Raw genomic sequence first — 25,868 nt, 5'->3', positions numbered from 1 at the left:
AAATCTGAATCCTTTCGCTCACTCACAAAGTCTTGACTTCTCTTGCTTCAAAGATCTCAGCTGGAACATTTCAGAACCGGATGCAAAGAAGGAAAGTTTGGGTTCCCTTTTATAGTACAGGTTCCAAGACGAATGCCATGATCATCCTTGTTGGATTTGTAGTTGCACCACAATTATTTGTGTAAAAAACTATCAATGAATTGCACTTGCCAACAGGTTTTGTCATTCTACAGAATATATTAATTGACCATCAGTTTACCAGTGAAAGTAAGTGCTTTGAATATAGTCTAATATTGGGATTGCAGATGTGTGAATGACTGTACATTGAACGTGTGCATCAACAACCCATCCAATTATCGCCACATTATGTCTGTGTAACTGAGATCCCAAGATGGAGGAGTGTGAAGGTCTGGCATATGGGTTCTGTGGTTCAGGGACAACAGCAATACTTGCTGCAGAGATTTCTCAGTAGCCCTTGAGTTCCACAGACAACTGTCCTGACAACTGTGGAAAGTAACATAGCTGTAGTATCAAACTTGCAAGGCTCCATGGAATGTTGTTTTTACATTTTAGGTCCCTTACCGGTCTGCAACTCAAATGTGTTCCTGTATTTCCTGGTGGGTGCTTTGTGTGATCTCATGCAGTTCTGTGGTGTTAAACGCCTCACATGAAAGACTAGATTTTCAGTTGCTATTACCTTGTCCCTGACAGAAAGCATTGACGTACTTTCTTACGAAGTTGATTTCATAGTTCTCCCTTGTGCATTCCACTAGGGACAGAACTGCAACATAGGCCCTGATAAGACTTGTTGTCTGCTTCGATGTTTGCAAGGTAGCTACTATGGCTCGGCCCATAACTTAAGTAGGTACTACTTGCTGGTTGTGGATGCTAAAACTCAGGCCAGCTTTGCATAATCCGTGATGTAGCACTGGTTGCCCTAGGCTACCTCTACACTTATTATTAAGGTGCATTTAATCCCACCTCTGATGAGATTTGCAGTTTTTCTGATGGTCACTCTATATTGCAGCTGATTCATCATATGCCCACCTTATATTTCTGAGCACTGCTGAGTGTTTTTTCCTTTAATGTTTTCCTCAAATATGACTCATCTAGTTTTGTGTTTTCTTCCTTCCCACTGTGGAGCTTGGAAATCGGTGGAAGAAGGAATGCAGGCTAAACGTAGTACACATTAGATCACACAGCAGCATACAGTACAGTTGTTAATTGCATATACCCTATAGAGTTATTTCCCTTGATTTACTCCAGTCAGACTGAGAGCACTTGCTGAGATTTTCATTTTGAGATTATTAAATTAAAGTTTATTAACAATTTGGTTAAGTACATTACCCAAAAGTAAATATATCTGATAGAGACTTCTAGCCTCAGATTCCTTACCTTAGAATTATCCCCAGGATCCGACTGGATCTGAAACTTTTTCGGGAGCAGTACCCTTGTGCGCCAGCAGGTGGCTTCATTCGGCTCCATGTGGCTTCACCTGTGACCGCACTGGAAGTGATGTGTGCAGTGCCTATATGGGTGCCACCCCAGCACGCTGAAGCCAGTCCTTTTCTTTTCGTGCCAGTCAGCGTAGATCAGAAGACGAGCTAACCCCAGTCACTTTTTCACTGACCCTTTTTGACCTTTTGCTGAAGATTTTTTGAAGCATTCTCTTGTAGTGTGGAATGATGTCCATGAGGAAGGCTGGTATTAAGCACTCTGGCGCATCTCACCTGCAGATGTCGATGACCGACCCACACCTTGTCTGTCTCTGGTGTCTCATGCGTGACCACGACGCCAAGACCTGCGTCAATGTCACACCATGCTCCCCAAAGCCTTGAGGGAGCCGTCCCTCAAGCTCTTGCCACTCGACGTGCGATGCAGCAACGGTCTCGATCCCGGTCGAGAGGAATGTCCCGTGATTGGTCACAGAGCCATCGATCTTCATAGCAGTCGAACTTGTTCAGGCATTCGGGTAAGTCCCACAAGAAAAAGAAAATCAAGAAGTCGAAGAGGTCTGCGACTTCGAACCGTCAGTCAAAGTCTTCTGACGAGGAAATGTCAACACTCAAGGCCTGGCTCCACGGTTTAACCCGCACCTGGGCTGACTTTGCGCCTTCGTGAGTTTCTCGGAGCCAGACGACTCCTGCTAACTCCATGAGTGTTATGAGGCCATGCACCTTATATTTGGGCGGCCATCCCCACTGGCAGTCTTCAGGCCCTGTGGAATTGGGAGGGGTGCCCTACTGATTTTCCGCAGGCTGGTTTCTCCCAGTAGCAGGAAAGGGCCTTCGTTCTATGGACGGATCCGAACTTAGACCGGTCGAGCCATCTCGACCTTTCCCAACGCCGCTCCCGCTGCCGATATCACCGGTGGCACTGCCACCATTCGTATCCCCGACTCCGACACAGAGCCAGATGGGTGTCGTCCGACACCGACTGCAGAGCCAACTGGAGTCATTCAGTCCAGAGCCTGAGCCCTTTTCCTATGGGATAGTACTTGAGACAATTGGAAGGGGCAAGTGGGCCCACTGATTTGAAGATTTGGCCTATGCCAGCTGTCTGGGCACCTCCCCAGATACTGGCTTGGTCTCTTCTCCTTCTGTGGCTATGGAGGTGGGAGCGCATTTTATGCATCGTATTGAGACACCCTAGTCTCGCCTCTAGTGGCGATGTGCCGCTCTTTCCGCCCAGAGACGGACCTGGCTACCATTGTAGCGATCACTAAGTCTCAACCCCCCTCGAGCTTCTGTTCGGACTACCGTCCCATTTCTCTTATAAATACTGAGCTTAAGATCTTCGCCTCTGTTCTGGCCAACCGCATAAGACCACATCTGGCTAGTCTGTTTCATCCAGATCAATGCGGCTTCATGCCTCTCCGAGGGACTAGACATTGTCTTAGACGCCGTCATCTTGCTTTGGCGAACCGGCACTTGCTGTCCCCCCTATTTGTCTCTCCTTCTGGTGGATTTTGAGAAGGCTTTTGATTCGGTTGACTGGAGCTATTTGGAGGCAGTACTGAAACAGATGGGCTTTGGAATACCTTTCCGCAACCTGGTGAGGACGCTGTATTATCGGCCCTGGGCGCAGGTCCTTGTCAACGGGGCTCTATCTCGTCCCTTCTCTATCAGAAATGGTACACGGCAGGGGTGCCCCCTCTCGCCGATCCGGTTTGCTTTAGCAATATAGCCCCTTGCCTGTCTTATTCGATCTGACCACTCTCTCACTGGCTGGCGGTGGCCCGGCTTTGTGGAGGATAAGATCACGCTCTATGCAGACGATGTGCTGCTGTTCCTGGTGGATCCAGCCCAATGGGGGCCCGGATGCCTTCAGGCCCTGGACCTCTTTAAACACACCTCCGGCCTCCGGTTAAACCCGGCCAAGTCTGTTTTGGTTCCCCTTCACTTGTCACTTGAATGCTTTGATTGGCAGCAGACGACCCCCTTTCGACTGCAGTCTTTCAAGTACTGGGGGAGCTGGGTGGCCCTTCTCCCCGACCTTGCGTGGTCACTCAACGTCACCCCTCTGGTTAATTGGGTTCGCGCTGGCCTCCTTAAATGGCGTACACTACCCCTAAACCCTCTAGGCAAGATAGCCCTTTTTAAAATGATGATTTTTTTTTTTCGATAATCAAGTTTATTGGATTTTGAAGAGAACAAAAACTACATTGGTAGCAAATCAGACACATTATTTAAGCCCAGTGCAATCAATAAGGCATTCATGGGATGAGCAGAACACCTGCTTATAGATAATCATATACAGGATGAGCACGAACTCCTCAGACCCGCAGTAAGTTGAACCATTTGCCCCATATTTTGCCAAAAAGTTTGGGGCATCCCCGGGCCTTGAAGAGGGGCTCCTCCTGGGTGCCACACCAGTCCACTCCCCTCCTCCACCTCCGTATTGTAGGGGGTTTGGCTTGGGACCAAAGCGCCGCTATGTCGCGTTTCGCTACCGCCACTGCCGTTCCCAGGAAGCGCTTATCAGCCCGGGATCCATCAAGGCCAATCATCAACAGCTCCGCTAAGAGCCACGATCAATTCAGCTGCGAGACTCATCACAGGTTCTAAGATAAACGCTCACATTTCCCCTGACCTGAGAGCCCTCAACTGGCTTCCGTTTGAAGCCAGAATTCACCTAAAAATCGTGTGTATGACGCACAAGGCCCTCTAACACAAAACCCCACAATACCTAGCTCAGAAATTGGTGCTGTCTGCGGGCAGCAGAGCCTCCAGGAGTGCCAAGACTCTTCTGCTACAACCTCAATGATTTGCCAAGAGAAAACCTTATAACCGGTCCTTCTCTGGTATGGCTCCGAGGATATGTAACGCTTTGCCCAGTGAAACAAGAATGAACCCCTCCACTGCCTCCTTCAAAAGAGAAGTGAAAGCTATCCTCATGGCTAAATTTACGTGAACTCGATGACTATTCACTGTATTTTTTTATTGATTGTGTCTTTGTATACTATATCGTGCCTTCTTATGACCTGTAAAGCGATCTGATACTCGCAAGAGTCTTGTTCGCGCTATATAAAACCTTCAAAAATAAAATAAAATAAATAAAAAAAGGCCGTCAAACACCCAGGAGCAGGCGCAGCGGGTCGTGAGGTACCTCCCACCCAAGAGTTTGTGTGAGTTCGAGTTCCACCCCTGCCCAGAACGGCGTGAGGTCGGGACATTGCCACACTGTGTGGTAAAAATCCGCTGGAGCTTGACGGCAGCACGTGCAGGATGGGAAGGGTCACAGGCAGGTGCTGTACAGGCACGCTAGGGTGAGGTATGCCACGTGGAGATAATAGAGTTGGACTAGACACAGCTTGGAGGAGGTCGTCAATGTTTTGGGGGCCATAAAGGCGTCCCTCCAATCCTCGTCCTCCAAGGGACCCAGCCACCCCTCCCAGCGGACACAAAGCAGGTCTAGGGCTGCGGGGCCGTTGTTCACGAGGGAGCGATAGATCCGCGACACCTCCCCTCTACCCAGGTTCCCCATCATCACTTGGGCATCCAGGGGGCTGAATTCTGGGAAGGATGTGGGGGATGGGGTGTGAACTTGGAGGGCATGCCTTAGCTGTAAATATTTGTAGAATTGGGAGGAATGGAGGGAGTAACGGTGTTGTAGGTCTGCAAATGATCTGACATGGTCCCCCACCCAGACGTCTCCCATTAGCGAGACCCCTATGAGGTACCATCTGCGAAAATCCTGGAGAGACGAGACCTCTGCCAGCCAAGTCCCCCTCCACAGAGGCATTTGCCTGGTGAGTTTCCGGTCCCACTTTACGTGTCTTAATGCGGCTCGTCAGGCCACAAGCACTGCTCTGGTGACGGGGGGAAGAGCCTGCAGCACAGGGCACCCGTACAGGTAATCTTGGAGCTGTGAAAAGTCCAATGACCTGAATTCCACCCGATACGCCGGGTTGGGCCAGCCGCCTGCGAACCAATCGTGGATCACGATAAGCCGTGTGGCCAAGTAGTAGAGGTGAAGGTTGTTCAACCCCATGCCCCTGTCGTAGGGGGGTATGCGGCAGTGTGCCAGGGACATTCGCGGCCTCTTTCCTCCCCACAATAGCCAGTTCCCGAAACCAACTACCTGGAAGATAAATGGTAATGTTTTGTAATATGTACAGGAAGCAGGGGAGGACCATCATTTTAAAAAGGGCACTCCTGCCAAGGGGGTTGAGAGGGAGAGATTGCCATTTCCTGAGGTCTGCTTTGGCCCTGGTGACCAGAGGGGTGATGTTCAGGGCCCATTCAAGCTCCGGGAGGAGAGCGATCCACACCCCCAGGTACTTGAATGATTGCCTATGGAGCATCTTGGGCCGGAGCTCTCTGGATCTGCCAGGAAGAGGAGGACGTTATCAGCGTATAAGGCAATCTTGTCGATCTGGTGCGGATCCCGGGCCCAACCCCGGATGAGGGGGTCTTGGCGGATGATGGAAGCCAGGGGTTCTATTGCTAATGCAAATAGAAGCGGTGAGAGCGGGCAGCCTTTTCGAGTGCCCCTCTGGATAGGAAATGTCTCCCTGAACACACCGTTGATAAGGATCCTTGTCTTGGGAGTGGAATAGAGGACCCGGATGAGGCGTCGGAGCGCGGGACCGAGACCCATCCTCTCCAACACATCCTCGAGGTAGCCCCAATCAATCGTATCAAAGGCTTTCTCAAAATCTATGAAGAGCTAAGCCAGATACGGGGTGAGGTGGTGGCGATTTGCCAAAGCGAGATGGAGGCGGCGTATGCAATGTCGGGTACCCCGGGCAGGCATGAAGCAGCATTGATCAGGGTGAACCAGCGCTTGCAAGTGGGGGCGGAGTCATTGTGCCACCACAGTGGTGAAGCGTTTGACCTCCGTATTAATAAGGGATATGGGGCAGTAGTCTGCACAGGCAAGGAGGGCTGCTGTGTCTTCGGGAGGACTACAATAGTGGCCACATCCGTCTCGGGCGGGAATGACCCTTTATCTATTACATAATTAAACAAATCCACCATGTACGGGACCAATGTGTCCCGGTAGGTCGCGTAATATTCTTGGGGATAACCGTCGGGCCCGGGCGTTTTGCCGGTGCGCGACAGTGAAATCGCCCGTGTGTCTCTTCTGGTGTGAAAGGAAGGTCTAGAGTCTCTGACTGCGTCTGGGAAAGGCAGGGCAGCTGAGTCCCAGTTTCGGCCAATAAGGTCGCCAGGGAAGACCGGGGGGTTCAGGCTGCGTAGAGGGCCGCATAATAGCCGGCGAATGTTCGAGCGATGGCTTGGGAAGTGACGTGGTGGGCTCCGTCCTCGCCCCGAATCTCGGGAATGATGCGATTGGCCTTGGGATAGGACACTATGTTATGTAACAGTTTGCCATTTTTATCGCCCCAGCCATACATGAGCGCCACAGTGTAGCGCAAGAGCATTTTAGCGGACTCCAGCGAGATCTGGCAAATCTCTTCTCGGATCAGTGTGAGTTGTCGAGCGGAGTCATCGTTATCATTGTTATCTTGGGCGCCCTCCAGCTGTGCCACCTGGGCCTCCAGCTGTGTAAGCCGGGCGGATTGTTCCGTACGTTTCGCGTGGACCAGACCTCTACCCACCCCTCGTATCACAGCCTTGCCGGCTTCCCGGCGAGGAGACTGAGCCCGCGTTGGTGGAGAAGTAATGCTTCAGTTCCTGCCCGAGGGATTCGACAAATTTTGCATCCTGCAGAAACCAGGCGTTCATCCGCCATGCCGTACGGGTGCCGTTAGGAGGGTTCGTGAGACGGAGGGAGACGGGGGAGTGATCTGAGATGCCCCTGGGTAAGACCGTGGCCCCGGACATCAAATGGCAGTCTGTGGCGGTTAACAGGAATAGGTCAATACGAGAGTGAGTGTGGTTGGCTGCTGAGGTGTGTGTGTGTGTGTGTGTGTGTGTGTGTGCACTGTTCCTTACGGGGGTTCCACACTCTCCAGGCGTCGCAGAGACCCTGGGCAGAGGACCAGTCAGACAGTCGCTTTACAGATGTTAGGCGGGAAGCAGATGGCACGCTGGTCGTGTCGCGCGAGGGTTGCTGAACAGCGTTAAAGTCACCCCCAACAACCGTCAGACCCTGTGGAAAGGAGGTGAGAACCAACGTAAGGCGATGGAGGGCAGAGGCCATGGTAGCGGGGGGAATGTATGTACACAGAAGATTGAAGGGATGTCCTTCAATTGTGCCCGTCAGGGCCACATAGCAGCCCTGTATGTCTGTTTCGTCCTGTGCCAGGGTGAAGGGAAGCCCCTTCCGGAGTAGTATGGCCACCCCCTGGGAGCCCAGCGTAAAACCGGAGTGCGAAACCCTGTCAAAACGCATATCGGGCGAGGAAGTTACATTGTGAGCCCAGGAGGTGTGTTTCTTGCAAGAACAGAATATCTGGCGCATATCGCTGGGCGCTACGAAGAACAGCTGTACGTTTGATCCAGTCCAGTAGACCGTTAACATTCCAGGAGAGGATGTGAAGGGCCTTATGTAAAGTAGACGCCATCCTGCTGGGTAGTGTGTGGGAGAGGGAACAAAAAGCGCAGTTAAGCCCAGGTCCAAAGGGAGACAATGTTCCGTACCCGGGGCCTCTGGGCAGAGAGCGTGCGATCTGGTTAGTCTCGTGTCGTCATCAAAGGCATGTGTGGCTACCAATAGAAACAGGGAACAGTGGCCCGTGGGCGGCTAAAAACAACAAACATTTGGGAGACAACGGTCCTCCCCATTGCCCCCCCGTGCTCCCCAACTCCCTCCACCCTACACTTCTGAAAATGAAGCATCTGTCACCCTGAGAAGGAAAACAATTCAAAACAACAACCCTACAATCAGACTAGGTGCTAAGCTAAAACAGTTAGCGGAACATAGACATGGCAGAGATGGACCCCCCTCCATGTGTTTGGATAAACATAGGGCAGTCAGACAACAGGAACTGCAAGTAAGTCCAGGGAGTGAAGTAGGAAGTAAGTCACAGAGCATGGAGAAGCCATGATGTCGGATCACCCCTCCATCGCACCGATACCGTTGGGACTAATATGCAACAAGGACTGCCAGTGGGTCCAGAGACTGACTTAGAAAATAGATCACAAAATCGGTAAATGTACTAAAGCCGGATCGCCTCCAACTTAGGGATTAAGAGAGCGGTCTTGCTGTGTGAGCTTTGATAGATGAAATGGAAAGTGTCCGATGCCGGCCCCTTTCAAGTGTCTTCATCTTCACCAGATCCGTGGAGCACCGGGCTCCTAGACAGGTCGGAGTCGGACACGGCCTGACGTAGGGACTCCGAGGGGCCTGGAATACCGCTCAAGTCAATCAGCGAGGTGGTCGGGCTGGGAGTGCCGGATCCCCGAGTTGAAGCCTGGGAGGGAGGGCACCGGGACGGTGCACCTGGTGATCGGGATGCCTCCCCCCGATGGTCGTTTTTCTTGCGGGACCTAGTCTGGCGTCTCTGAGGCTTAGGCAGAGTCGGTAGTGGCTGCGAGGGGGCTCGATGCACAGGGGAAGAGGCCGGCCGGTTTATGAGAGGCTGTTCCTCCGTAAGCCAGGTCCATGCTGCCTGAGGGCTATCAAAGAAGACTGTTTTGTTTTGGAAGATAACCTTGAGCCGGGCCGGGAAAAGAAGGCCGTAGCGGAGACCTATGTTACGGAGCTTCTGTTTAACCTCATCGCAGGTTCGATGCTGGGCCTGCACCTCCCTGGTGTAATCCGGGAAGACCATGATCCTAGCGTTCTGAAACTGCGACGGGCCCTGTGCCCTGGCCGCCGCGAGGATGGAGTCTCTGTCCCGGAAATTAAGGACCCTCAGGATTATGGGTCGGGCAGGGGCTCCGGGCGGAGGCTTGGGAGCCAAGGAGCGGTGAGAGGGAATCTTTAGGCATCGAGTAGCGCACCCAGGTTTCCACGAATGTGTCAGTGCGACCCTGCTTCACTCCCTCGGGAAAACCTACAAGGCGTAGGTTGTTTCGTCGTGACCTGTTTTCGGCGTCCTCAGCCCTTCGGTGGAGCTCCGAGATCTGGGTCGGGAGACGCGCCACCTGGGTCTTAAGTTGGTCAATGACGTCCTCCGCCGTGGAGATAAGGGCCTCCGCCTCCGTGACTCGAGCCGTCGCGTTGCGGAGGTCCTGGCGAATGAGAGCCATATCGACCCTCACTTCTCTAATCTTGTTTTCGACCAATGCTTGCGACGCGCCTATCGCTTGAAGGATGGTGGTGAGATCACCCCCGGTGGCGCCAGGCCCGTTGGGTGCCCCTCCACCAGGGTCCCGGTCCGACGTGGTGAATTGGTCCATTTTTGTTTGAGTTTGGGGGGCCGGAGTCTGCAGGGTGCGGTTTCTGCTCATTGCCACCAGGGCAGGATCTGACCAACACAGGCAGGGGCGAGCAATGGTCCCGCAGAGGAGGAGGGGGAATCGTCGACACCCAGACCGTCGATACTCCGGTCCGGGCGCCTGAGACACCCCCACCCCCCCCCCCACAGGCCCAAGGAAGGCAAGATCAGCTCGGTGACTCAATCCCAACGGCATGGCCGGGCGAAATGCTCCAGCGGGGGAGGCCTGTCCAACCCAGGCGACAGCCACGGCCACAATCTCCAAGTCCAGTCCGCAAGTCCGGCCGAAGAGGCCTCACCCCAAGGAGAGCAGTCTAGAGGGTTGGATCGGACAGCGGCCCAGGGTGAGCCGAGGCCCATGGTCCAGAGCAGAAGGGCCTCTTTCGATTCCTACCGTCGGATCCAAGGAAGCACCCCTGACAGGGAGTGCGGTGTGGAAGGGAGCAGGGCCAGTTAATCCAAGGAGGAGGGGGGTGGAGGCGCCGTCTCGCTGCCACCCGATGCGGTGGCCGAACTCCACCCCAGATCCCCTTCACCGGAGGTTTCCACCAGCTGGGCGACAAGAGAGACACTTGCAACCCTGGGCCCCAGATGACCCGGCAGCGTCAGATGCGCCAGTGCTCCCACGGGAAATCACCGTAGCGCTGGGAATCAGACTCTGGGCGGCCCAGCCGATCGTGACCGGGGAGGCCACACACCGGTCAGGAGATAAGCCGGTGGCCGACCATGATGGTAGACTGAAGGAGCAGGCCCAGGGCTGCAGGGAGAGTGGGAGCGCAGGGTGACAGTGGAGGGAGGGGGGGGCCAGGGCACCAGGTCACCCCTCCTCCCCGCCACCCGACATAGTGGCCGATCCCCAACCCCACTCACCAGGGACACCCACAGCGCAGTCAGCAGGATTCCGGCCTCTCCTCCACACCAGCCAGCGCCCCCGGGGCCAGGGCACGCTCACCGCCACCCGCTCTCGTACACGAGGCCGATGCACCACCAGGTCGCCGAGCCTCACCGGCGGCATGCCGGCGTGGGGGCGCCGAGAGAACAAAGCGGAGGACCAGCAGCGAAGGCCGAGCCACGGCCCGCCGCCCCCGCCACCCAGAAGTCTTCCACGGGCCAAGACCAGGCCCCGGCGCCACGGGTGGCAGCGTTGCAGCAGTCAGGGGGTTGGGCCCCTCAGGGCTTCAGCGACAGGCACGTGCTGGTCTTGGCAGGCGTCAGCGGGCCCCCACTCCCAGCAATCCAGTCCTTATCGGAAGTGGGGTAAGGGGGGCGCCGAGTGGAGCAAAGCTGGGGATCAGCAGTGAAGGCCGAACCAAGGCCCTCTGCCCCCCGCAGTCCAGGAATCCCCAGTGGGCCAAGACAAGGCCCCGACGTCCCGGTAGCAGTGCAGCAGCTAGCAGGGGGGGGCTGAACCCCTCAGGGCATCAGCGGCAGAGCCTGTGCGAGTCGCAGCGGGAGTCAGCAGGCCGCACTCCCCGTTGGCCCAGGCACAGTCACAAGGGAAGGAAAACAGGCAGATCTCCCACGGCAGCGCTCGGAGGGCCCGCAGGGCAGGGCAGGCTCCAGGCGCGATGGGGCACCGGCGACGATCCTCCCCCCGCGCCGCTGCCCGACAATGGCAGCCGAGCCCCCTCTTGCCCCCGGGCACCGCAACTCACCTCATGCCGTCAGTGATGGGCTGGTCCGGTCGGAGGGGAGCGCCCGCTCCCCAGCACAGATGAAGCGATTCCTCTTCTCGGTCCCAGGTCACCACGAGTCCAGTCCCCCTTCGATCTCCAGATAGGTGCAGTCGTTACCCCAGCCATTGGGAGGGCCCCATTGGAGGAGGAATCAGCGGCGCCCAGCCCCCACAGCGCCGGAGCGGGCTGCCGGCGGAGCCGCCATTTTGTGTACTCGGTGGCAGGCAGGGCCAAAACCGGCCAATGGAGGCTCTATTCGTGTGAAAAAGTAGCCCGGGACTCAGCAATAGGCACCGAGGGTCACTGGCAGCAGTGAACAGGGGCAGCTGGCATCAGTCAGCGGCGGATGCAAGCCGGATGGGTTCAGGAGCACTCTGAGTGCGACCGCCATCTTGACGCCTCAGGCCATGCCCTAAAATGATGATTTTACCTCGATTTTTATATATGCTTCAAAATACACATCTTTCTTTCGCTAAGTCCTGGTTCCGTGAGATGGACGGTTTGGCCAGTAAGTTCTTATGGGGGGGGTGCGGAGACCCAGGCTGTCCCTGGCCCAATGCCAAGTCCCGCCCTTTGATGGTGGTCTTGGGACGACGAGCCTCTACCTCTATTATTTGGCGACTCGGCTCCTTACGGTACACGTTTGGTTTAACGGTGGCTGGTCCGACCCAGTGTACCGCCTGGAACTGCACACCCTTGGATTTTCCACTATCCAGGGGATGCTATACGGAGATGTTGTCCCCCATGCTCTCCCTGACGTCACACGTGGAGTGCTCCTGGCCTGGCGGGCCTCCCTGCGTCATAACCGCTGGTCGGGTAAGTACCCCCTTGTGGTGCGGCACCAGGCTCCGGGAGGTTGCTTCCATTTCGGGATTCCGGCCCTGAGACTTCATTGGGATTTCCCTGCTAGGCGATGTATGGAGAGGTACCCACTTATGCTCCTTCCAGGATTTGCAGACCCGACATTCCCTTCCCTCATCTCAGTTTTTCTGATATTTGCAGCTACGCCATGCCCTCCGCTCCTATATTTAGGACGGCACTTCGTTGCCCGAGTATAGTCCACCTGAGGCTCAGGTCATGACTGGCGACCTGGGATGGGGAGGGATCTCCCGTATTTATCGTTCACTCACCAACAACACTCCCAACTCCCTCTCTCAACTCCGGGACAAGGGTTGACTGGGGACTCTGGATGACGCTGACTGGAGGGACGCCCTGATGACCCCTAAAATAATTGCGGTCTCTGCGAGGCTGCGGCTCGTCCAAATATACTTCTTGCATGCTGCCTATCTTACACCGCTGCGTCTTCACTGCGCGGGGCTTCGACCCGATGCTCTCTGCCCCCGCTGTCCCCACTCCCAGGCAGACTTTTCTTTGCCCTGCGATACAGGGGTATTGGGAGTCAGTAACGGGGAAGCTCTCAGAGGTCTTGGGCTGGGAGGTTCCCATGGACCCTACACATGTTCTCCTGGGCATCACTGAGGGGCTGGATGGCACCAGGGATGAGAAACTCTTCCTTAATACAGCACTAGCAGTAGCCAAGAGGGACATTGCAGCTCATTGGCTGAACAATACCGCACCCACATTGGCGAGTTGGCGCGGGGGGTGGACTGGTGTGCCGCGCAGGTACGGCCTCTTTACGTGGCCAGGGGTTGTCGTAAGAAATTTAGTCAAATGTGGGGAAATGGGTCGGAGTGATAGAAGACTGCTATGATATGTAGATTGGAAGTGGGTTTGCTGATATTGGCCCTATGCACGTCAAATCTTTTATGCCAATGTGATATGCTTGTGTCTTGGTCTTGTTTTCTGAGAGGTATTTCTAAATGGTGCTGTGTTCTTTGTTGGAACCAAAAGTCAATACAATTGGTCATCAAAAAACAAAAGATGGTCCCATAGAAGAGAGAAAAAGATGCACAGTAATTTTGAAAAAAATGACTGCAATGCCCAATTGGTGGTACCCTATTATGAATATAAACTAGTTTTTTTTGTTTTTTTTTAAATAAAGCGTGGCACAAAGGGGCTTGCCAGGGTACGAATAGTGTGAGATATGTCTAATAAGTGTGGCTCAAAATGTGGTGACGGATGATATGCACTTTAAAGATGGAGCACATGATATGTTGAATGTGATTACGCTAACAATCACGTTTGAGATTAAATACTACTTGATTGAAAGTTTTTGGTTTTTTGTAACAGATCAATGGCTAACTCTAGTGTGGTCATTTGAACCATACTGAAAAATTAAAAAACAATGGTAAGTACTTAGAAAAATGCTTTCCTACTAGGGATTGGAAACATGGAAATGACCCATGATCAGGCAGGGGTCCCGCTCTCCACATGTTTGTCGTTGTTACAAAGGTGGCATAATGATCCTTACAGTGCTCCTGTCTGGACCAGTATGTCATGGTTTTTAAAATACCCATGCTAGTCATTCATAGAATACTATGTTTAACTCGCTAAACTCTTTGAACGATAAATTTCATAAGTTGCGTTTCTATCATGCATTGTATTCTGAATTTTGTTTTTTCTATCTGTAGATGTTCCCATTGAAAGTTTACGACTCCGTTTTGCACTACTTCAGTCTCTTAACACAACGCTGGAGACTTTCTTCCTGCCATTGGTGGAGCTGAGGCAGACTGACATTTTCATGCAAAGTATTGCTTCATTATTGCAAGAAGCCAAAGGTTAGTGTTGTGTACCTAAATATGTTTTGATATATTTTTGCATGCCCTGAAAAAGCTTGTTAGGGATTTGACGGCACAAACAATTTAATTGAAACAAGGATGAAATGGTTCAGAGTCATATTTAGGTTTATCAGTGAAAAAGACAAAATGTACGCAAGGTTTCTCAGACTGGAAAACCCATTTTATCAAAACACCCAGAAAAGGATAATATTGTTCTGCATTTCAACACATTCTTAATAATGCTTTTTCCTGGAAAAACAGTGTGTCCCAATGAAAAGCACCATTGGAGCTTGATGCCAGAGTATTAGAAGTACTTCCTGTGTTCAGGACAGAAATGTAGCCTTTATTGATGTGTCATGTTAATAAAGCTGGCTACAGAAATATTAATATAAGACTTGCATGTCACGCAACACTTGAGCTTATTCATTACACTATGTTTTACTGTGTATCAGCTCATAATGTTATTGCATGTCAGCCACAACAAGTGAGTTGTAAGAAGGTACGTGGTGGACTTTTGTACCAGAACTCCTGAACCTTGCATCTCAATCTTAAGGAGGCAGCTCTGACCTCCTACCAAACTGTCACTGCCAACATATATGTGGTATCCAATCAACCAAATGATCCATATCCCTTGTAACCAGGGAAGTCTTTTTTTTGTTTCTCCTTCTGCTTATGAGGCATGGCACCCAGCAGTGCCCTCCACAGTTAGGTTGGTAAGTGCCCTCCTAGCCCCAAGTGCCTCTTCACAGACTAGTGTGGTAGTCAATTACTCTAAGACTTCCTCTTGGATTACTGGATCATCATAGGCAGGGATTGTTACACTCCCAGAAAAGCGAAACAGTACATGTCCCTTAAATCAGTCTTTTTCTCACTTAATAGATAAGTATGCTTCAGTGGGACCCATTCCTTATTTAAGCAAATGGAGATGACTCCGCCCCCGTCAAATCAGAGTTATCTTTCTCAATTGTTCTTTTCCTCACTCAGTTTCAGACAGAATTATCTTTCACATTTAATCTGTGTTTCTTCTTACTGCCCCAGTGTGACACATCTGTTCCCACCCTTTGCCAGTGGAGAAGAACGTTTTTTTTTAATGAGTGATTGTGGCATTTATTTAATCCCTTTGTCTCCCATTTGACTCTTACTATACACGACCAATATTATTCAAATGGAAACCTACAGGATTTTAGACCAAAAAGAACACTGTTGGGTGCAGTTAATTTGAGTTATGTATTAGTTGGTCTATCATAAAATGACGTTGCTACCTGGTGACAGTTTTCTATTGGCACATTATCCGTCATTGCGGTTACTTTGTTCACCTATATTCAAAGTATTATTTTCCTTTTTCAATTTTGTCTTAAGCTTGCACGATGAGCTGATATGTCTCAGTATCTTTTAATTTGTTGTTACTCACCATTTTTTTGTTAAAATTGATAAAGTACTTTTTTAAAAAGGGAATGGTTTGAACAAGAGATCAATTTTGCAGTCATTGTCCTTTTTGACTTTGGTTCAGCAATGTCTCTTTCAACAGTGGTTTCAAATAAAAAGTTGACCTTCTTTCAAATCACTTTCAGATTTATCCATCTAGAGCTCTATTTTTCTTTACATGTTTGTGGTGTAGTCTAGGCTCCAGAGGGTTATATGGGCTTCCCCTCCTTTTTTTGCACATATTCCATAGAAATGGGGCAGCTGCAGAGCATTTTAGTCAAGTGAAGTTGATTTGTATACGACACAAAAGTGTAGTCAATGGTCAAACAAGATATATTCCTCCTTTGAAAAAGACTCAGTAAAGACTGCCACCTAAAAAAAATTGTGTGCTTCCCAACAAGGACTTTTCATAACCGACAGAGTGGGGGTGCTTTGGCATCTGTCGTGATGTAACTAGAGAATACTCTTGAGAACATCAGAAAATAAGATGGTGGTGTGTGGCAATAGATATATATTTGTATCTGATAGAGACTACTAGCCGCAGATTCCTTAACGTAAAATTATCCCCTGGCGTGAGACTGGACCCGGAAAATGTTCTTGTCCCAGCATCTCTGCGCGCCGGGGGACGGCACCAACCGACTCTGCCCCGTAATTTTCCGCCGGCTTGACGTCAGCGAGGTCACCTAAACCCCACCCCGGCGCGCTGACGTCAGTTTCCTTCTTTTCCGCGTGCCACGCAGATCCGGATCGTGTCCCTGGCCGGTTTTCAGGCCTTCTTTTCACGCTTTACGTTTCCTTTGGGAACAGTGTGCGAATACCTTCGGGCTTCAAGACGTGCTCGTCTTGCGTGCGCAAGATGTCGACGATGGACCCTCACCCCATTTGTATGTGGTGTTTGGGTGAGCACCATGACTCCACGGACTGCGAGGCTTGTCAGCAGATTAGGCCGAAGTCCCGGTGGGAGCGCCGGATGAAACTCCTCTCGGCCCGCATGTCCAGGTCGGCGTAGTCACTGCGTCCGTCCCCCGCGGAAGGTTCAAGAGCCGGCGCTTCTGTCTCTGACATCGTCCCTCTCCGAGGCCGCAAGGGCGTTGCTCGCCCGTTGGTAAGTGTTGCAGCTTGTCCCCGAGGCCCGGTCCCCGCCCTGTGGGGGGGCGTGGGTTCTCAGCGGGTCATGCGGCCTCGCGCGTCGCCACCTTACCCGCTGTTTCCCGGCGTGGGGGCGACCAGAGCCCAAATGGAGGCCTATGCTACGGCCCTGCAGGCCTCCTTGGCTCCTCCTCGTCCTGGGACGTCTGCGGATCCCTTGCCATGTGCGGGGCCATCTGCAGCGTCGCCGGCGGCTCCGGCGCCGACAGGTTCGGCTTCAGGTCTTGGAGATGTGGTGTCGTCTGGGTGCGGCCCTACGGGGTTCCCCCCTTCAGACCACGGCGCCTCTGCCTCCCTCGCCGCACACCCCCGTGGTGGTCCAGGTTGCCGGGACTCGTGGTGCGTCCTCGAGTCCCCCTTTGCCGGGACTCGTGGTGCGTCCTCGAGTCCCCCTCGGTCCTCTGGGCTGGCGGCGGCCTTGTCCGAGGCCGCGCCGACGCCGCTCAGGCGCCAGCGTCTGCTGGCCCTGGCGACGCCGCAGGGGCTGGCTAGGGACAGGGGCGTGTCCCCTGGTCCCCCTCGTCTCTCCACGCCGGCGGCAGCCTCGTTGGAAGTCGAGTCGGCGCCGTTCTTTGGCCGCCCCGGCTCTGACCCCGCCCCGTTCTCTCGCTGCATAGGTCATACCGGAGGTCGTCTCGGCGTCCCCTTCGACGCCGGTCGGCGTTGCGCTGGTGCCAGTGGCGAACTCCACGGCGCAGTGCCGGCGTCGGGTCGTTGATTCATCTTCGGAGGCACCCTCTTCTCCAGAGGTTTGGCAGCTTGTTGTCTCTTCTTCTCCGGAGACGGGACGCCATGTCGTGGCTTTTTCCCGGGCATCTTCCAAGGAGGGCTCTTCGCTGTGCCCATGCCCACAGTCTTCCCCAGAGGCGCCTATGGTCCCCCAGTCGTCGGTCAACCTTCCCCTATTCCGAGCTTGGCCTTTTCTTCCTCCGGTTGGGCTGGGGGACGGCCGGCTTAGCTTACAGCGGTCGCCCACGGAGGAATTGCTCTCCCCACCACGTTGCCCTACGGAGGCGAGTGCTGCCTTCGCCCGGGCTGTCTCCACGGCTGCGGGGATTTTGCGCATGGGCGACCTGGCTGCCCATTTCCCCACGGATCACTTACTTGAGGTTTTCCATCAGGGCTCTGGTGGCCGGGAGCTGCTTCTTCCCTTCGAAGCTTCGCTCCATAATTTACTCTTGGGGTCCTGGGGGCATCCTGCCACGGGGGACCCGGTGCCACAGACACTTCTGCACTGCCACCGTCCTGCTCCGCATGATTCTGTCTGCCTTTCCTTCCACCCTTCTACCAGGGGCCCTCTGCTGCAGACTGCCTTTCCCTCCTTGCCATCGGTGTTATCTCATCCGTCACGGGAGGCCCGGTGGTTAGATTCATGTGGGCGTAACATCTTTGCCTCCTCTAGTGCTGCCTTGCGAGTGCTCAACACGCTTTGTGTGTTGTCCAGAGCCACTTCCAGCTTGTGGGATTCTGCGGAGTCCCTTCTGTCTTGCGCTTCTCAGGAGGGTGCCTGCGCTGATCTGCGGCACCATGTGTTGGATGGCCGGGAGCTGGCTGCGTTTATTCTTTGCTCAGCTCTAGATGTCTCTGAGGCGCTTGGTCACACCATGGCTTCTTCTGTGGCCCTCCGTCGCCATGCTTGGCTGAGGGATAGTGTTTTCCCTGAGAATGTAAGGGAGCGTCTGGTTGACCTCCCTTTCGATGGCGTTCTTGTTTCACGCCCCTGTGGATTCTGCCATTCAGCAGTTACTTGCGGGGCTACGTCCTCCTCCTCCTCCTCATCAGTGAACCTGGATGTTGGTCCTCTGCTGTGTTCTGGGAGGTGTTCTCCCATTGTTTTCTGGGGGGTCTAGTATTCGGTAGCCCCGGTTGTGTGTTCTGTGTGGTTGGTGTGCCTTCAGGGTCCTTCGATGCTGTTGGCTGCTGGTTCAGCCCCCCTTTTTTGGCTGTTGGTAAGCCTGTGTAGGTCCTGGGATTGGGCCTTTTGTGTCTTCTTTATTGGCTGCTTGGCAAGCCGTCTGCGGTTTACCCGCAGGTCTTTCTGTTTGTCCTCTGCTGCTGATTTTTTCCTTAGAGGTGTTCCCATGTTTTCTTGGGACGTAGCATACCCTATGTGGGGTACTTGTAGCTATTACATAGCTTTGTCATGTGCTGGGGAGGTGTGGTCACCCTTTTCGGGTTCCTTGCCCTCTTTGGCGGTACGGAATATCGCTGATGCGGTCTATTTGCCAATTGTCTTGGCGCAGCTTGCGTTGCGCCCAGGTTTGTCCTTCTCCAGGTTCGCTACGTCGTTCGACCAGTCTGGTCTGCTGTCTCGGCGTGGTGTTGTGGCGATTCCGCCCTTCTGTCCAGCGTTTCGGCCTGGTCCTCAGTCTGGTGTTCCAGAGGTATTGGCATTCCTTGGCTTTCTGTGTTCTAGTTGACGGTCTGGGCCCGTCCTCTGTGACTCTTTCTCTTCTGCCTGGTCCCACTTCTTTCGTGGGTCAGTGTGTGTTTCGGGACCGGCCCCTCTTTTAAGGTGTGTCCTGGCCCTCGCTGGCCTCTGCCTTCGGCTTGCGCCTGGCTTGTTCTGGGGCCCTGCTCCATGATGTTGCCTGCTGCTGGCTGCAAATGCCTGCTTGTTCTGGTCCACCGTCTTGGCCTTTGATGTGTTCCCTTGTGCCCCTGCCTCTGATTCCGCTGGGGCTTTGTGCATCTGTGCTTTTCCTCTTACGCCTGCGCTATTGGCGGTGGGGCAGTTCCTGCCTTGTCCGCTGCTTGCGGCCAAGGTGTGTTCGGCTGTTTCGTATCATTGTGTGTGCTTCTTATGGCAGGCCCTGCCTCCGGTTCTACCTCTTTTCCCTTGGGTTCGAGGTGGTTCTTTTGCTCCTTGAGGCCCTTCGGGTGCTGTCTGCCCCTGCGGGGTGTTGGGCGGTTCTCCCTTGGTTCGGCTTGGGATCTCCTGGCCTTCCCTTCTTGTTCCTGTGACGTGTCCCCTGCTGGGGCCGTGTGTCTCTCCTGCTGGGGAGGCTCTCTCGCATGCCCTCCTCCCTTCTGGGTATGGCTCGGGTATCTATTCTACGTTAAGGAACCTGCAGCTAGTAGTCTCTATCAGATGTACAAGTCACTTACCTCCGGTAACGATGTATCTGGTAGAGACGATTCTAGCCGCAGATTCCTTCACGACCCGCCCTTCCTCCCCGTTCTGCCTCAGCTTGGTTCTCTGCACCCCCCTCCCTCTGGGTGGCTTGTCTTCTGTGGGTGTCCTCTTCGCTTTCTTCCGGTCAGGATGTCCAGTTCTGCTTGAATTGTTCCATTTCCCTTTTTTCTTTTGAGAACAGGGACGGTTGGTTTCTGCGTGCCTGTGCTTCCCTCCACCTGGTTTCTCTCCAGTGTAGGGGCCTCATTTTGCTCTTACTTCCCTCTGTTTGTTTGGAGTTTCTGTTCCCCTTGCGGTTTTCTGCGTCGGGGATTCTTTGCCTGTTCTTTGTCATCCTGCCCTTTTCAGGGGATATGCCCCTCCTTGGCTGTGTAGTCTGGGGGTGGATTGCTGTTGCTCCTCTGTTCCGGGCTTGTGGCCCTTCATCGTGTGGTTTGTGGTTGCAGTCCCTCTCTCTCTCTCTCTCTCTGTCCTGGCGCTTTCACATACTTGTGCCTCCAGGATGACTGTCGCCTTGGCTTGCTCGGTTGTTCCTCGGAGTGGTGCTCTGCTCTTTCCCTGCTATGGCTTCGCTGCTATGGCCTTCGGGTACCTTGGTGCCAGCTGGTGATGTTCCTCACCCTTTGTTTCTCTCTGTTTTGTTTCTCTGGTTCTTTCGCACACTGTTCCCATGCTCTCCTCCGTTTTGTTGTGATGGCTCCGCGTAGTGGCACAGAAAAGTTCTACGAAGCAAACTGGCGTCAGCGCGCTGGAGTGGGGCTTATGTGACCTCGCTGACGTCACGCCCGCGGAAGATGGCGGGGCAGAGTAAACAGGTGACCCTATTTTGGGCTTCTCCAGTTTGCTAGCGTAACAATAACTGTTGTGTGGGCTATTAATTCACCACATATCAAAGCTATAGTGGCATTCCAGATTGTCCTCTAAGCTGTTCCCTTTGTATTATTTTCAACAAAATATTGAACCAGTGCTTCCCTAGTGTTCTCTCAATATCAAATTATGAAATGCTACCTCATTTAGTTCACATTGGCATTACTGTTAATTTTTCAGGTTAGCTCTCCTAATGGTGTAGTAACTTGCTAATGAGCTGAATGGATTTCGGACTCTATGGGGGAGAGAGCAGTTTCACTTAAAGCTGTTTTTGAGTGAAAATGAGTCGAGTGTGCCTAGAGCATTTCTAGACGTTGACCACCACCTCCAAAAAGCCCTCCACCTCTCCAGTGAAGTACATTTGAAGGGCATAGCATTCAGTCATCTGAAAGAGACACGTTAGTGATAGATTCCTTACCTTAGAATATCCCCAGACGTCAGACTGGATCTGGAAAGATTTTTCGTTAGCAGTACCCCTGCGCGTCAGTAGGTGGCGTCGTGCGGCTCCGCGTCCGTCGCTGGCGCCGTATGCGCCAAGATGACGTCACAGAGACTACTTAGGCGCCACCCAAGCGCGCTGACGTCAGTTCTTCCTTTTTCCGCACCAGTAAGCGCAGATCCGGTTAGAGCACGTACCTTAGTCACTTTTTGACTATCTTTTTGAGACTTTTGTCTCCTGTGAATTTGAGTTTGGTGCCGTAGGGATGCCTGGTTTTAAGTCTTGTGGGGCCTGCCGGCACAATATGTCGGTGGCGAACCCCCACGACGTCTGTCGCTACTGCCTGGAGAGCGACCACGACTCCCGGGCCTGCATGGACTGTTAGGCCATGGCCCCGAAGGCCTCGAGGGAGCGGTGCCGGAAGCTGTTTGAGGTCCGGCACTCGTCCCCGCGCGGTTCGCGGTCCAAGGGCCGCTCCCGGGAACGCTCTCGGGGCCACCATCATCGCTTCTCGAGCTCCAAGTCGAAGAAGCGTTGTCGCTCTCCGTCGTCCCCCCGTTGATCCCCGGATGCAGACGAGGGGAACAGGGGTTCTGCCCCTGTGGCTCCTTCGGAGCCTGGGAGTTCCGCGGCCTACCCACCTTACCCGGGTCCGTCGGCGACTCCCGCTCAGGTGCAAGAATTTCTTGCCACCTTGGACCGCCTGTTTAAGCCTCGGGCTCCCGCCGGTGTGCCCTCGGGCCCAGCGGTCCCATGTCAGGATCCTGTTGGGCCGTTGGCGCCGGCGGCTCCGGCCCCGGCGCCGCTGGATCCTGCGCTACCGGCTCTGGCCCTAGCGTCACCATCGGGTCCGCCGCCGCAGTGGGTACCATTTGTCCCGCCCCTGCCCAGGTTCTCGGACACTTTTGTCCCTACCTGGGATTTGCACTGGGACACGGCGCCGGTTCGGCCACGTCCTGCGCCGTTTGTTCCTTCCCCGGTCCCTGCCCTGCCGCTGCAGCCTGTCCCGCCTGCGGTGGAGGTGGAGGATGACTGGGAGGGGTCCGAGGACCCTCTTGCTCGTCAGTGTGACTCCGAGCAGGACTGGGCGGACGAGTTAGAGGAGGCCGGCTGCCCCGATCTCTCCTCTGACCCGGGGTTTGCCTCTCCTCCGCCCACCATGGAGGAGGGCGCCTCGTACACGATGGTGCTTCGTCGGGCCTCTGAGGTCCTCCACCTTGATCTACCTACGGTGGCCCTGAAAACTAATCTCTTCACTGAGGTTCTCCAGACGGCGTGCACTTCATCGGAGCCCCTGCTGCCATTTAACGACGCCCTCACTGACGTCTTGCTGGGCATTTGGTCGCGGCCAGCCACAGGGGCTCCGGTGGCTAAGAATGTCGCCAGGAGACAGGGCTGCCCCCTCTCGCCCTTGCTGTTTGCACTCTGTCTGGAGCCTCTGGCAGCCTGGATAAGACAGGACCCCTCCATACGGGGGCTGCAATGGGCCGGGGGATGGGAGGACAGGATCTCGCTGTATGCAGATGACATCCTTCTATACCTTGCCTCCCCCGCTAAATCGCTAGGCGTGGCCTTAGACATCCTTACAAGCTTTGGCAAAAACTCCGGATATAGTATAAATTGGGGAAAGTCATTGCTCTACGTGCTCTGTGGGAGCCCACCGTCTATTCCTCGTGGATGCCCGATCCAGATGACCACGGCCGGGTTCAAATATCTTGGAAGCTACATCTCCGGAGATGCAAAAATACGCTTTGAAAACAATCTCAAGCCCCCCCTGCAGAGATTTCCGAGTGACGCGGCGACCTGGAAGAAGCTCCCGCTATTCTTGTTGGGCCGTGCGGCCCTCTTTAAAATGATGGCACTACCGCGGTTTTTATATGCGCTCCAAAACTACCCGGACCTGGTACCGCACAAATACTTCGCAGATATTGAGGCCGCTCTGCGGGACCTGCTGTGGAGTGGCGCACCCCGCATGGCTCTCTCGAAACTGACCTTGGGGTGGTATGACGGAAGCATAGCACTGCCAGACATCCGCAAGTATTACTGGGCAGCGCACCTCGCTGCCATTAATCAGGGCACATATTGTAGTGGGGATGAACCCGGGTATGGGATGGATAGATGGCTCCTCCCCGGGGGCAATTTTGAGGTTGCACTCTATTCGCGGCCTAATAAGTTCCATCTCACGGGCCCCACAAAACACTCGGTTCAACTGTGGCATATCGCGAACCGGAAGTTGGGATGGGCTGATAAGCTTACAAAGGCAACCCCGCTCTGGGCATCAGAAAAGCTTGGGTCTTTGGGACGCACTAAGGGATTCCACAAGTGGGATGTGATCGGCATATCCCGTATTGGAGACCTCTGGGGGGCAGGGGGAATGGTGCCTTTTGCCTCCCTCCAGCAGTCACATGAACTGGCGCACACTGAATTCTTCCGCTACCTGCAGGTCCGGCATTCTCTTCAATCTAACATCCCACCGGGGATGACGCTCCCGGAATCCTCCCCCCTTGAGGATAGACTGCTGGATGGGCATTTACCAGAAAGGGCGATATCCCTCACGTATAAGAAGCTCATACACAACTCCCCAGATCCACTGAGCTCACTCAAAGGGAAGTGGGAGGCGGACGGCCTGGAAATAGATGAGGAGGAATGGAGAGAGGCGCTCTCCTCTCCCAAAGAAGTGGCAATATCGGCAAGGTTACGGCTGATACAACTCAAAATACTGCACCGGGTGTATGTCTCGGTCACTAGGCCAAGAGTAATGGGGAGGAGTGCGGATGGGCTTTGTCGAAGGCGCTGTGGGGAAGGGGGTACGTTTCTTCACATAATATGGGAATGCCCACAAGTTTGCACATACTGGGCAAAGATACATGACTGTATGAGCAAGGTGTGGGGAGTGAAGTTGCGACCTGAAGCCAAAAGGTGCCTCCTAAACATTTGGGAGCCCATGGACTGACCGGTAAAGGGCAGAATATGGGTAACACTGGGGCTGGTGATTGCAAAGCGTAACATAGCACGTCTGTGGGGGGCGGAGGCGCCACCAATGCTTGGTGCATGGAAGAGAGACATGGACTGGTGTATGCTGCAGGAGAAGATGGTGTATGTCTCGAGGGGGTGCCCCGGGAAGTGGGCGGCGGTCTGGTCCCCCTGGAATGCTTACCGTGGGAACATCTGTGAGCCCCCAATCTATCCTCCCGTTGAGGGAAGATTAACCCAAGAACGTGAGGAAAATGTACTCTCCTGTGCCATGTTAAGTGATAAGAATGTCTAAGAGTCCAAGGCTGTACCACTGTAACTCTAAAAGATCTAAAATCTGTGAAGTGACCGACATGTTTATTTTTGTTAATAAAAAGAGTTTAAAAAAAAAAAAAAGAATGTCGCCAGGCGTCATCGCCTGGCGCCGGGAGACCCTGCCTTTCTGACCACTCATCCTACGCCCGAGAGCTTGGTCATCCAGTCTTCAACGTCCCAGAGTGCCTTTCCCACGGCTCTGCCGGATAAAGACTCCAAGAAGCTGGAGCAGTTCGGCAAGCGGTTGTTCTCTTCGGCCAGCTTAGGACTGCGGTTAGTGAACACCGCATGCCTCTTGGGCCGCTATTCCCACGTGGGATGCCGTTGCACAGGTGTTGCCTCAGTGTCCTGAAGAGTCCCAAGCTGTGCTGTCTCAAGCGGTTGCCGAGGGTAGGGATGAGGCTAGGTTTGCCTTTCGGTGTGGTTTGGACACCGCGGACTCACTAGGTAGAGCCGTTGCTACGACTGTGGCGCTTCGTCGCCACGCCTGGTTGAGATCTACCGGGTTCTCGCCAGATGTACAAAGCTCACTCATGGACATGCCCTTTGATGGCACCCGCCTGTTTGGCGATAAGGCCAAACGTTTTAAGGACTCACGGGCTACGGCCAGTGCTTGGGTCTTTGCACGAAAAGCCCAGCCACTCCTGGTTTTCGTTCCTGTCGTGGCAACGGCATGGGCGCCCAGACGCGTTCCTTCAGCAAGCCTGTGTAGACCCAGCCGCAGCGCTGCCGCGGACGCGGCTTCTGCAGGGGCGGGTCTGGAAATCAGCGTGGGGGTCAGTCCACCTCCGCCGCTTCTACCTCCAAACCTTCCTATTCCGAGCTTTGGGGAGCACCCCACGCCAGTGGGTGGCAGGATCCGCCATCACCTCCCCTACTGGCATGCTGTCACATCGGACGAGTGGGTGTTCCACCTCCGCCCCCGCTGCTTCTTCCTCCAAACCTTCCTAATCTGAGCTTTGGGGAGCACCCCACGCCAGTGGGTGGCATTATCCGCCATCACCTCTCCTACTGACACGCTGTCACATCGGACAAGTGGGTGTTGCAGATCATCAGCAAGGGTAACTCCCTTCCCTTTCAGTCCACCCCTCCAGCCATGCTACCTCAGTCTCACCGCATGTCGGGGGAACACTTGGCAAATCTGCAGCAGGTGGCAAGTCACGGCCCTCTTGGCCAAGGGGGGCATCAAACGTGTTCCTGGGCCAGAAGTAGGACGTGGTTATTATTCCCACTACTTTCTGTTCCCCAAGAAGGACAAAGGGGACCTGCGCCCCATCTTGGACCTCAGGAATGTCAATCTCTTCCTCCGGTAGGAAAAGTTCAAGATGTTGACTCTGGCTCAGGTCTTAGCTGCCCTCGACCCTGGAGACTAGATGGTAGAGTTGGACTTGCAGTATGCATATTTTCACATACCCGT

General features: G+C 54.0%; 1 protein-coding gene across 2 annotated transcripts in view; it reads left to right on the top strand.

The window, feature by feature from the left end:
* The window catches only part of HECTD4 (HECT domain E3 ubiquitin protein ligase 4), a 2,430,065-nt gene that overhangs the window by 2,037,571 nt on the left and 366,626 nt on the right, over window positions 1-25,868 (top strand). For both annotated transcript variants that reach the window (XM_085634374.1, XM_085634373.1), the window contains one exon: window positions 14,001-14,147. In XM_085634374.1, coding sequence (XP_085490500.1) covers window positions 14,001-14,147 — 147 coding nt within the window. The remainder of the gene's footprint in view (window positions 1-14,000; window positions 14,148-25,868) is intronic.

This window comes from Triturus cristatus, chromosome 11 (genome assembly GCF_964204655.1).
Source record: "Triturus cristatus chromosome 11, aTriCri1.1, whole genome shotgun sequence".
Classification (NCBI taxonomy): Eukaryota; Metazoa; Chordata; class Amphibia; order Caudata; family Salamandridae; genus Triturus; species Triturus cristatus.
This window is presented reverse-complemented; position numbering and strand designations above follow the sequence as displayed.